The sequence below is a fragment of the Penicillium mononematosum genome (genome assembly GCF_028829835.1).
Source record: "Penicillium mononematosum strain IBT 11891 chromosome Unknown utg000003l:1.0-8172316.0:1.0-8177699.0, whole genome shotgun sequence".
Taxonomy (NCBI): domain Eukaryota; kingdom Fungi; phylum Ascomycota; class Eurotiomycetes; order Eurotiales; family Aspergillaceae; genus Penicillium; species Penicillium mononematosum.
Genome location: NW_026643273.1, coordinates 3,809,936 through 3,823,056, shown reverse-complemented (window position 1 = coordinate 3,823,056; position 13,121 = coordinate 3,809,936). Strand labels below are relative to the sequence as shown.

Sequence of the window (13,121 nt, the reverse complement as noted above, 5' to 3'; positions counted from 1 at the left end):
CCAATCCCATGATACTTATCCTTCTGATTCAACTTCTCAAGTCCATCAGCATACTCATCAAACCGACTACACCCCCTCTCCTCGACCCCTCATCAAACAAATCCTTCAACTCATCCGGCACAGAACTCACCCCCCGAATCCGATCCCCCTGCCCCTTAGCCCGCACCGACTGCCGGAAAATATGAAACAGATTCCGGCCCAGCGCAGACCGAATCGCAACAACCGAGAACGCACTGGAAAGAGTCAGGAAATCCTCATCGAGCACATCAAACGACTCCTGCTCGAGCATCGTAAACAGCGCCAGGTTGATCGCGTACATGGCGAACTGGTGCGCGCGACTAACGCCGAACTCGCGTCGATGCAGACGCGTTAGCGCGGCGATGCCGCGCGCCGCGTTCTGCGTCACTTCCCGCGCGTTGTATTTTCTCTCTGGCGTGTGGCGCGGTGGGCTTTCCGGTGTTTTGGGTTCGAAGGGGATGGGTGCGACTTCGTCTTCGGAGATGCAGCTGAAGAGGTTTATGACGAGGGCGTGGTAGCGCATTCTGTGTGGAATGAGTATTTCGCTTTTATTGGAAACGGTAGGTGGACTTGCTACTCACTTCAGTAAGATGATATGCGGAGCGGGTCTGTACCGCACGTCAAAGTCCTCCGGGAGAAGATCGTTCCAGCGGCGGATACGGTCGTATAGATCCTCGCGGGTCTGGCGGGGGATGGGACCGAGGGCGGTATTGGTCCTGTGGTCTGCGAACATGCTGCGCGAGATATCGCGCGCAATTGTTGACAGGTTGCATGCTTCGTCGAAGTATTGGCTGAAGAATGACGGGCGCGGGTTGCGGTGCGTTGGGTATGGTTCCCAGAGGGCTTGGTCTTCGGACGGGTTGATATCGAGACGGGCCATGTTGACGTGGTCGATGAGACTTGGCCGGAGGAAGGATGTGTGGACCATTCTGGGGATGTGAATGTGAGTTCGAGGGGTGAGTGCAAGCAGGGTTCACTTACGTGTCGACATTGAACAAACCCCAGGCTGTGCGCTTGCATGAGATATCCATGTCCTGGGATAACTCGCCCGAAGCCATTCTAGGTCCAGTTCTGCCGACCAAACCCAATGCTTCGCCCATTTTGATAGCCTTGTGCAACATGATATATCCCAGATCGTCTTCGCGGGACATGGCATATCTGTCTACGTCAGAACAGCCGCAACACCAGGACGCAGGACAAAGATGTCTATACCAACCTCTCATACATCAGTAACGTCCCCTGCAAACCCGCCAAACTAGGCTGAGAACTCTCCTCATCCCTCAACCTCTCCGCCTCAGCAAGGAAGTCACATCCTTTCGAAGAGATATCACCAGGAACAACATAAGCCTCGGAGAACTCAGAGAAATACTAAACAATCAGCAATCCGAACTGACACCATGACTCCAGCCTCACAAGCAAAAGAACGAAAAGAAAAAGAGAATACCCACACAAGCATTACTGAGCACCGCATTGACCAAAAACGGGCTACAAAACTCAGACCCCAAGACCCCTTCGCCATATGCCTAAGAAAAACCCCCTTATCCAAAACCGCGGCAACCGGCCAATCCCACGCAAAGTACAACGAAACAAGATGCGACACCAGATCCGCATCAGCCGTAACTCTCGTCCACGGCTTAGCAGGCACCTGACAAGGCGCGGAATCACACAGGAAATGAATATCCATAACCTTCCGCCTGAACGTCGGACCGGTCCCCTCGACATTGATAAGCTGACGCATATCCTCGAGCTTGGCGACGGTTTCCTGTTTATGGGCTGATGATGTTGAGGTGGTGGCGAGGGAGGACAGGGTTTTGTTTATGTAGGCGCGGATTTCGTCGGCGGGAGCATTGTGCCGGATTATTGTTAGGAGGTGCAGGGCGTCTGATTCGTTTGCTTCGCGGACGAGCTTGAAGAGGTCGGAGAGGAGGTCGCGGTGGTAGGAGAGTTCGTCTGCTGTTCTTTTTGCGGCGACGCGGCGACGTTGGTCGAGGGATTCGTCGAAGATGCAGACTCTTTTGAAGGTTTGGCAGTTTGCGCAGGGAGATGTGCCCGAGCACTGGGTTGTTAGTTTTGATATGTGGATATAGATGTAGATGGGATATAGATGTAGGTATAGATGTATAGAGTAGGTGTAGTGTAGTGTAGATAGCATAATAAATCTCACCTTCCTCTTCGACTTCTTACAAGCCAGACAAGCAGTTGAAACCCTCTTCTTCCACGTACCAGAACCCTTCATTTCATCAGCGGGTGGACTACCATTTTCAGTATCATGGTCATGGTAGGTTTCTTGGTCACGGTCATCCGAAGGCGAGGGACCGGGCACAAGACGGCGGGGATTCCGACCCATATTCCGACATGAGCAGGTGGTTTGGGTTCTTCTGCTTTGTTCCTTTTTCGTCTGATTTAAGTGTCAAATGCAAATATATAAACAAATGTCGTCCAAATATGTAAAATGTATGTAAAAGATGTGAGATACACAATCGAATATGTACTTTTTTTTGGAATATACAAGAAAACACACAAAGTTGAAACTGTACAAGATCAGGAATGCATGTTGCACGGTATATTCCTGTTTCAAATGATCGTAGGACCTTGATATGTCTGCTTGGAGGTTTAGTAGGGCAAATAGGCTTTGCCGCGAATGACGTTGTCAAGATATCATGAGGAACTTTTCCCCGCCTATTATCATGGCAGTTTATTCGCCTGAAGGCAATGGCGGATTTAATTTTGGGGGTTTGTTCGAATATAAAGTCGGATTTCGTGATGTGGAGGCTGAATGAGGCGTTCTGGGGGTTCTATTGCGGATATACTAGATCGAATTGGTGGCGGAAGAGCGGAGATATGACGATACAGCCGCAAACTATACTATATACATATTGTAGTATATGTCTATGCATCTACGTGTAGGAAAAAAAAGAGAACTGGTAATGCATTGAGAATGGTGAGCAACACAGTACTTGGGAATCAAAGTCAGGTTTCGACTAAAAACAACCCAATAAGAAAGAAAGGGAAAAGAAAAGACGCTGGATTATTGTAATGTAATACAAGTACTTCTTTTGCATACTCCATGGAATCCATAGCCTCGGATGCACCAGTTAAAACGAGAAAGATCAAACATTGCGGATCTGCAAAGCAGAACCAAAGAATCAGACGAAAACATCTAGTGCTCGAGGATTCTCAGGCTACCCTGCACAACACAGTTCTCAAGCACGGATCCAGGGGGAATGTCAATGGTGCTGCCCTCGGAGGCGACAATGATAACGGTTCCCTTGAGGGTGACGTTGCGGCCGAGGTTAACAGGTCCGGTAACAGTGAGGTGGTCCAGCTCGACGATGCGGGGAATACTGGCAATGCGCTTCTGGAAGTCGGAGACCTTCTTGAAGTCGGTACCGAGCTTGATGACGGGGACACCACCGAACCGGTTGGGGTCCATGACAAGCTGGCCGTGCTCGAGACGGTACAGGTCGGACTTGACGACCATCAGATCGGAGCAGGTCTTGACGGGCAAGAAGCGGCGACGGGGTACGTTGACACCGTGGGCGTTCTTGAAGTGACGGATGGCCGCACCGACGGCGGTCTCCAGCTGGTAGATAGCCTGGTCGGCCTCACCCTTCTTATCGGCGGGAATGGACTTCTCGTTAGGGATGATCTCCATCTCCAACTCGTTCTCCTCAACGACACGCTTGATAGCCTGGACGTTCAGCCAGATGTTGTTGGTGTTGAAGTACTTGAACTTCTTGATGGACTTGAACTCGTTGACGTGCTCCTTGGGGACCTGGGCAATCTCGAGCAGACGGACCTTGCCGTCGGAGTCAATAATGGTACCACCCTTGACGTCAGCCTTGGTCTTGTCAGTCAACTCCATGATGTACTCGGCCTGGGAGTCAACCATGTGCTGCAGGATGCGGAGATCGACCACGGCGCCGAGGTTGTCGGCGTTGGACAGGAAGATGTACTCGATGCCACGCTCAATCAGCTTGTCGAGAGTGCCGGAGTTGTACAGGGACTCGAAAACGTCACCGTGTCCGGGAGGGTACCAGTCCTGGAGGGGAGAGTCGAAGCTCTTGGGGGCGGGCAGGAGCGAGTCCTTGATGATACGGGGGTAGCGCGACTGGTTGAAGGTGATGATGTCGACGTTGTGGCCCTCGTACTTCTTGATAATGGACTGGGTGTCCTGGTCGGTGTTGAAGGAGTTCATGAGGACGAAGGGCACGTTGACGTTGAAGCTGCGGTTGAGGTGCTCGATCTGGCGCACGGAGAGATCGAGGAAGGACATGCCCTCACGGACCTCAATGACGGACTTGGGACCCACGCAACCCATGGAGGTACCGAGACCACCGTTCAGCTTGACAACGGCCAGCTTGTTCAGGAACTCGACGGAGGCGTCGGCACCGAGGTCATCGTATCCAACAACCTGGGAAGGCTGGGGCGGGGCGATCTTATCCCAGTTGACGGCGTTGCCCTTGGCCTTGTCATTCAGGAAGCGGCGGAACAGAGCGAAAAAGTTGTCCATCTCGGCCTCGAAACGCTTCTTCTCGTTGGGGTCGGTGACGGTGTCGCCGAGGGCGTTCAGGGCATTGCGCATTTGTGATGCGGCGACGCTAGTGGAGGCATTCTCGAATGCCTGGTTGGAGGTTTCCCGGGTCAGTTCTGAACCAAATGGGGGGCCAAAGTAGCCATGGTAACGAATAGAGACAATTGAACGCGATGAACAGAGCAGGGGTCACGGTGCAGTGGTGAAACAGGGGAGAAAAGGAGAACAAGTTGTCCGTTCTGGACGCGTCCAGCAAAGGCACAAAACAACTCAAAACAGCAGGCACAGCCAAAATGGCAAGAACGAAGCTCTCAAGATCGGGGATTCAGGGATTCAGGGATTCACCGCCTGAAGCGAACGTACCATGTGCGATTGCGTCTTGCCATGGTGTTTTCCACCAAAGCCCTCGCTCTCAGCAGGGGCTCGAAGGTGAGTGGGTAGAGCCTTGGAGGTCATTATGAGTTATGTGTGTTATGGGGATAAGAATATTCGAAGGGAACTGGCTATTTTAGAGAGATATGAAGTCAGTGAAACAGAATCAAGGAAAGGGAAACGTGGCTCCATTTAATAAGATCCCAAGCTCTCCAGACCCAAAGATAGAAAGGGAGTTGCCACTTTGATCCGGGATGTCAAGCTGCCGTCATAGGGGTACAACTCACCAATTCCTGCGATGATAGAGGGGGAAAAGAGAAACAGGTCCAGTTATAAGAGAAGAATGGGAAAAAAGGGACGGAGTGGGGGAGAGGAACGTGATTTTATATTATTGCAGGCACGTTTAGCTATTTTAGCTGTTTACGTACATATTTAGGCGGTCTATACGGAAGTAATAGTAATTCTAGTAATATAATTAAGCATATTACACCAATTATATCCTTCATTCTGATGTTAATTCTCTTGTTCCTCTTTGCTATTACCGTTCCCGTTTATCTCCTTGCATCCCGATGTCGTCAGTTACCAGCCACTGACATGCCCACGGGCTGGAGTCCGGGATCTGACACCTTTCACATTACTATTGTTACTATTAATTACTATTAAGCCTAAGGAAGTGACAGTTATACAGGATTATCATCCTAACCATACCCTTAGACCCCTCAGCCCATACTCCCTACTCCCGTACTCCGTACGGAGTACACAATCCAGACCCCTTTTCCCTCTCCACCTTAATCCAGCTAGCGTAAATAGAATTAAAGCCCCACCAAAATACAAGCTCTGATCCTCCTTTTCGGCCTTGTTTCGGTTTCAGTTTCAATGGTTTCAAGCATTCGTTCCTAATTATATCAATGCTGTGTGATTAAACGTTTAGAATAGATGCAAAGACGTTCACCTGACCTCTATATTGTGCATATGTACAATATAGCTCTGTAGTACTATTTGCTAAAATGTACGACATAATGTACATTGGAAAGCATATGCAGGTAGAATTTTCTCTTTCCACTATTACCACTGCTATAAACAGGTTAATTCCTCTAACAACATAGACTAATTGCATGCTGTATTTCCGGTCAAAGTGGCAACACTTGGCACCGAGTGGAACAAGCAATGGAAATTATCGTCTTTTCCCTAAATGAGGCTAATATGAGTACCCTTAGAGGGATCTAAAAATATAATAGTTTGGATATCTGACATGTCTAGTACGGAGTACTGAGCACTGTCTAGTATTTCTATTATTCCTACATATACACAGAGTATTCCGTACCTACCTCTACCTACATACTCCTTATGTATACGCGCGTACGAAAACTCTAAGAGGCCTAAACATCAAATTGCAGATCCCGGGCTGTGCAGACCAAGTTTCGGCAAAATACAAAGTAGACTCGGTAGAGAATGGCCCGAGAGCAATTTTAATATAAAGAACATTTGAAGCCATCAGAATGTGATGCGAATACCATATAACATCCAAGTCAGTACGTCCTCGTCGGGACCCCCTTTAAGATTCCAAAGTGAGACATCGGTCTCAGCCCTGTTCTCGGCTTTTTTTCCCTGTGGCGCAAAAACTATTGATTCTTCGACTATTTTTACCCGGCTATTTCCATTCTCTATGCTACGTGGTAGATGTCTCAGCCCATCTCAACAATTGAATTCATATTGATTGGAAAGAAAAAAAAAAAGAGAGAGAGAGAAAAGGATATCACAAACACAAACAAAATTAGTAACAAGGGAAAGCCATTCATATTTTCATATACTCTTCAGCCCTAAATAGGCAAAGCAATTCCAAAGGCGCATAATAAAAGTAAGGAAAAAAGTCATTTAAACCCCGCTAACGGACCTCTTGCTCAGGAAGCTGCGACGGGGCACCTTCCTCGAATCAGGACTGCCTCCACCCTCATTGGGCTCGGGGGTACCAGCGGTCGAGTGCGACGTAGTAGGTCGCAAACCACTATCTGCAAGCGCAAAGCTGGAACGAATGGTGACAACTCCGTCGCCAACAGTGATAGCCTTGTCCTGGCCCGCGACAGAACCCTGGTCATCAACGAAGAAGGGCGCTTCGCCGAGGACATCGTCCGATCCGAAGGTCGCGTGGTCAACAACGCGGACCTGGTACTGGGCGTCGGCGGTAGTGTTGGGAATACGGAAGGAGTCATCGAAGGTGACTGCGCCGGAGGAGTTCTTGTGGGCCTTGGTCTTGTGGACATCCTTTGCGCCCTTGGAACCCAGGAGACGGATGATGACGCGGAGATTGGTGTCCGTAGCGAAGTTCGCAGCGGAGACGACGGTGATGTTGGCGGAGCCCTTTTCACCGGAGCCGCCGCCACCGAAGACGCTGAGGCGATCGCCAAACTGCGAGGCCGTGCTGCGGTTGCGGCTGTGTTCCTTCTGCGGGGTGCTGGGGGAAGGGGAGCCTTCGACGAGGGAGGCGGCTGGGGTAAGACGGTCGCCCCTGACGTTGTCAGGTTCCTCGATGCTGTTCATGATGGAGGCGGTGTCTTCGCCTTTGTCTTTGTGGATGCGCGACATGAGGCCGTGCTTGAGGAAAGAGGCGCCGCGGACGACGTTGCCACCGACGAAGCCAACACCCTTAACGGGGGCGCCGACGATCTTGCCGGGGACGGCGAAGGTGCCGGAGAAGGTGGAGGAGCCTTGGCGGGCGCGGATCACGTAGGTAGGCTTGAACAGCAGGCTCAGGCGAATCGCACCTGATTTGCCGTCGAGGGGCAGGGTGACTTCCTTGGCTTGGAAGGGCTCCAGGGATTCCAGGTCGATTGCCGTGGCGCCGAGGAAGTCAGCCTTGTCACCAAAGTCCCAGTCGTACACGTCCACGTGGAAATTTGCGCCGATACGGGATTTGATGGGGGTCTCGAAGTACTCGTTCCAGGCCGGGTGCAGGGTCTTCTTCTGGACCTTGGTCTTGAACACGGTCTCGTCATCCAAGCGGAACTTGCAGAATGGGTCGCTGAATCCATTGCGGTCAGCGGCGGGCAGCTCGGCGGCATCGTGCACGTCAACACGCAGGGTACCCATGTTGTTGATGCTCTCCGTGGGATCGAGCTTCATTTCCGTCGGAATGTACCGAGCGCTGACGGTGACCTTGCTCACCTCGCCGGAGTTCGAGCGGAGGACGAGCTCGGTGGGAGTGTACAGCATGCGCATCAGTGTGGGTAGCGTGTCACCAGTCAGCTTGGCGACTGTGTGCTCCTCACTGGAGTCCTTGGGATCATCCTTGCTAACCAGACGCAAGGTGATCTTGGAGAACTCGAGCTCGCGAACGAAAGCCTCGCCGACGTCAGTGAACTTGGCGGTCGTGGTGTGGATCTTAGATGAGACATAGGCGGGGAACATGTAATCGTCCATCAAGACCTCCAACTGAACATGGGGAACGGCCAGCTGGCCCTCGTGGAACTTGAACACGATGAAACCAGATTCTATAGTCAATTAGCTTGGTACAATTGCCATGAAGACCAAAACAAGACATACCATATTTCGGGAGATCCTCCGCACTGACAAAAGTGCGGGGAATAGACTTGACGGACCGAAGAGACGCGGTCTCAGACTGGGTACCAGTCATCGGGCGCGATGTAGTGGTTTCCAGACTGGCGCGGCCGTTAGTAGCCGGCTCACCATTGGTGGTTCCGTTAGTGATAGGCGCAGCGCCGTTAGACAGACCCTTGGAGGCCTTCGAAGCCTTCGAGTCAACGCTAGCAGACTTGGCGTGCAGAGCCTTCTTCGGGAATTCGGTGGAGTCCGGACCAGGAGTACCAGGGAGCTCCGAGGATTCCTCCTCCTCCTCTTCAACTTCGTCCTCGGGGTTAACGACCGGCACAGACGGGTAGAATGCCACATTGTAGTGGAGTTCACCCTTGGGAGAGCCACCGCTAATCTTCAGAATGCTGGTGATATCCTGCTTCTCGTCGTCGATCTGATATTCACCGCTCTCCGTCTCGCGAACAAAGTCGGAGGCATTGATATCGGCCCAACCAAGAGTGCGGTCCTTGTTGATAGTCTCCTCGTCCATGACCTCCACGGTCAGCTTCTCGCGTGCGCTGCGAATAGGCACGTAGACGACCTCGTCCCAATCGGGGTTGAGGTTGTTGCGGAAGGTGACAGTGCGACCACGAGTGACACCGGAAAGAAGAACACGAGCGTAGGGATCAGACTTGCCCATGGCCTCAAGGTTGCGCAGGTTAGTTGCACGCTTGAAGTGGAAGCGCATGACACCAATGGGGTCAATGTAGCCAGCGCTGCCAACACCTGTCAGCTCGACGGGCTTCCACTGGAGACCCAACTTGACACGTCCTTCCTTGGCGCCGTGGAGATGGAACCATTGCTGGCCACGCTCCATCATCTTCAGCATGTCGTTCATCTTGATCTGGTAGCGGCCGATAATGGGATCCTGCATGATATCGCGATCGTCCTTGAGGATAAGACCCAGACGAGCGTTCTTTCGGTCCGTGACGAGGAACTCCTTGGAGGCATTCTGGAAGATCGGGTTGTTGGTGCGCTTGAGCTTTTTAGTAATATGGATTTCCTTTCCGTTGAGGAGGAGGACACCGTAAGGGTTCAGCTTGCCAACCAGACTCTTGCTTCCGTCGAGATCCTTGGCCTGCTCCACCGTGAATTGGGCAATGCCGGTGTTCATTTCAGGGGCGGGTTCAGCCTCACCAGCCTCGTTCTTTCTTCCCTCGAGAACGGGGAAGAAGCGGATATCGGCTTGGATGGCACCGCGGTGGCGGCCACTGGCTTGCACTTCCAGATAGATACCCTCGTGGGAAGGCTCCTGCTCGAGTTTGTCCAATGCGAAGCTAGCAACACCCATTTCCTTATCCTTACGGTATTCGTTCCAGTCATATGCAGCAATAGACAAGGCATCGGAGAAAGAGGTAATAATCACGTAAATAGTCTCGTTCCAGCGGGGGCTGTCGGTATCGTGGATGATCTTCGTGCGGCCGAGCTCATTACGGTTGTTCAAAGACACCACGGCGTACGGATCGGGAGTGCCAGAGAACTTATCCGGGTTCTTGAGCTGTTGAGCACCGTGCAGAGTAACCGCGACCACACCAATAGCCTGGTCGACCGGGTTCCCAGCAAGCATCTTAGCAATCTCAATCGGGAACACATTCGGATCGTACATCATAGGCTGCAAGTTGGCATGAATCTGGTCCTTAATGAAGGACTCCAGACCGGGAATGAAGTTGATATCAAATCCAAGGGTATCACCACCGAGGGGCTTGCAGGCGTAGTCGATTTCGGGCTTGTCCAGGAAGCAGACATCCACACGCTCAATGTGGGGGAATGGAATCTGAAGCTTGACCTTGACACGCATCAAGCCCGAACAAGCCATGTCCTCGACAATCACGTCGAGACCCTTGCTCACGACACCCTTGCCGACACGAACCTCCAAGACGACCTTGGGGTTGATCTTGTCCTTAGTCTGGCGCGCAGTCAGGTCCATTACGTCGTTCGGGGTGAAGCTGAACTTCCAGTCCATGATGACGGTATCAGGGTCAGTCTTGGGGTAGGTCTTGACGTGCTCCAGGCGAGGAGGCTTTGTACCGAGCACGAAGGTCTTGAGGCGCAAGCTATCCAAGAAGGCGGGGGTAGAAGTACTGAGGACCTGGTCGACAGTGTTGATGATGGTATCGCAGAGAACGGGGGCGTAGATCGGCCAGAACTTGACGAGGAAGCTGTTAATCCACTCTAGGCTCTCGGTGTCGGTCTCGAGGCGCTGCTTGGACATCTCACGGCTAATATCGTCACGGAAGTTCCGGCGCACTCGTCGAATGGAGGTACGGTAGTAGGTGCTGCATGCTGCCATGACCATGAGAACCCAACCGATACCACCGCCTAGCACGGCGACTATCCACGACGCCAAACAAGCGAAGACGATAATCCCGGCATTGTGGTACCAGTCGCCAAAGAACTTATCGGGGATTTTCCCCTCCAAAAACGTCTCGTGATCCAGCAATGTACCTTCATCACGCAAAGCCGCCGTGAGCTTCTCATCGACGAACTTCGGGGCCCAACCCGTTCTGTCGCGCGCCCATCGATTATCCTCATCGACGGGCTTTTCACCCGCACTTTCTCGTGTGGCTTCCTCGGCCATAATGGCGGTCGCAGATTCCGGTGGGGGAGAGGTCATAGTCTGCTTTGCCGTCGGCCTAGGTAGGGTTAGCACATACATCGCGATCGCATCCAGAAATCCAGTCATTCGTACCTTATCTGTAACTACAGCAACACCCTTGGGTTTATGGGGATGATGGAAATCAGGCGGCAATCGCTAAAAGACACAGCAGTTAGCATGGTTGTGCCGAACAAAATTCGGAGATTATGCGATACGCACCCCTTTGGCAGCATTGGCCTTCTCTTCAGGCGAGGCGTTGGGGTCAAATTGGTATGCAGCCGCACCGGCTTGTTTGGCTTCGTCGACGACCTTTTGCTCAACGATATCCGGGTTAACGTGTGACTGCGGGTCCTGGTGCAATTCCTGGGCGGCCTCGATGGTACCCTCCATCTTCTTCTCCGTGTTCTCCGCGTCGGCGGACGCCATATCGCCGGTTGGGTGTTGTGTTCCGGGGAATTGGGAGAGCCGATGTTCTAGAGGGTGGTCAGATTCGATCCATGGATGAGACCTGGGGTGAGGGGGAGGGGAAGAATGCTGACTTCAGTGTTGCATACGTCTACTGGGTAACGTACCGGCAGAGGTAGTCGAAGGGATGACCCTGTTATTTTATACCAAGGTCCAAGTCGCAGAGAGAAAGAAAGAGAAAAATAGAGAGGGGAGTGGACCAAAGGAACAGCTTGGGTTCTCTGCCCAGCCGCTTGCGTCAAGTCAAGGGGAACTGTGGCTGGGTTTTTTACCATACAATGAAATATTACCATTACACAGTTTATAGCTTTGTAAATAATTTAAATTATTAATTATATATTAATCCTGATAATAATTGAGAATCCAATAAAAAGGAAGGAAAGAAAGGAAAGGGTAAAAAAGGGGAGATCGGAGACTCCGAGGTCGATCGAAGATCAGTGACGTACGTCGGGACCTGTATCAGATTCCTCCCTTTAGTACGGAGTACATACATCTATACTATATTGGATATACCTGAATCAATGAGTCTCTAGCTCTATGGGTATGCTTGTCTACAACATTTGACTCTGTAGCTGTCCAATTGTCTAATATAATCAGAATCTGTCAACAGTGGAGGATCAGGGGAATACCTAAGAGACTAAACTCGACTATTAGATTCGACCCGAGCTTTCAGCACAGCCACAGAGGGTCCAATCGAGATGATACATGCCTCTTCCATGGGTTTGTCTTTTTTATTAGGGTTGTTTTAAATTATATCCTGGTATCTGGGTCCAATTCCCCTTTGTATTTGTGGGGATCGTCATTTCGAGTGTGTACAATATAGAGTAGTGCAATCCCAGCCCTACCTAGGCACCTTTTTAGGCAACGAGATATGCTACATACATATAGAATCTTGTACTTTGTAAAGTATGGTATGTAATTGTCTACCCCGTCAGTACATAAGTACGGTAGACTCAACAATCTCGAGGTACACGTGGCACGCATCCACAAACTGCAATGAAAAGACCCCGTCACATCGCCACATCGGGCCATCGTGCCCTATTCCCGATTAGGAGATCGGCCAAGCTATCTCCACCAAAGATGTTCTTGGGATATGGAGAATGGGTTTGGTCGACCTCGGGAACCTCTCTGGACTACGTAAGTTATACTGCATACAGCAGAAATACTAAAAGTATATTTGGACTATCCATGATAGACAAAGTGCTGCATGAGGAATTGATCTATCATATCACATCCCCTAGACTTGCACCTTCTGAGAGGTTATTTCCCTGTCAACTGCGTACGGAGTAGTCCGTACTTCAGTATATCGTATTATGTACATACATATGTATGTTGTGTCCTGTGCAACAATATAAAATAAAATCCAATTGAATCCCCCAATGATGATGTTATGATTGGTAGATAACGTTCGGTAAGATCATCTCTTTTTTCTTTACTGGAACTCCCCACTCGCCCACTTTGTGTGGCGTTTTTTTGTCTTTTTCGTTTTCGAACTGCAAAGTTCTCAAAGTTCACGGGTCCGAGCTGGGGCCGAGGTTTTACAAGAAT

The 13,121-nt window shown here is 51.1% G+C and overlaps 3 protein-coding genes across 3 annotated transcripts; all 3 read right to left on the bottom strand.

The window, feature by feature from the left end:
- Nucleotides 1-28: 28 nt before the first annotated feature.
- On the bottom strand, nt 29-2,365 carry N7519_006436 (uncharacterized protein; the record flags this gene model as incomplete). The annotated part of the gene is made up of 6 exons (XM_057293212.1): nt 29-542; nt 600-947; nt 1,000-1,176; nt 1,235-1,386; nt 1,568-2,074; nt 2,183-2,365. 6 exons carry the CDS (start codon nt 2,363-2,365, stop codon nt 29-31), a joined length of 1,881 nt encoding a protein of 626 aa, XP_057148023.1.
- An 813-nt stretch (nt 2,366-3,178) lies between these two features.
- ugp1 (UTP glucose-1-phosphate uridylyltransferase) lies at nt 3,179-5,008 on the bottom strand (the record flags this gene model as incomplete). Its single annotated transcript, XM_057293211.1, has 2 exons — nt 3,179-4,642; nt 4,916-5,008. The coding sequence occupies 2 exons, from the start codon at nt 5,006-5,008 to the stop codon at nt 3,179-3,181; spliced, it is 1,557 nt and encodes a 518-aa protein (XP_057148022.1).
- A 1,791-nt stretch (nt 5,009-6,799) lies between these two features.
- On the bottom strand, nt 6,800-11,534 carry N7519_006434 (uncharacterized protein; the record flags this gene model as incomplete). Its single annotated transcript, XM_057293210.1, has 3 exons — nt 6,800-8,412; nt 8,465-11,264; nt 11,328-11,534. 3 exons carry the CDS (start codon nt 11,532-11,534, stop codon nt 6,800-6,802), a joined length of 4,620 nt encoding a protein of 1,539 aa, XP_057148021.1.
- Between the last annotated feature and the right edge of the window lie 1,587 nt (nt 11,535-13,121).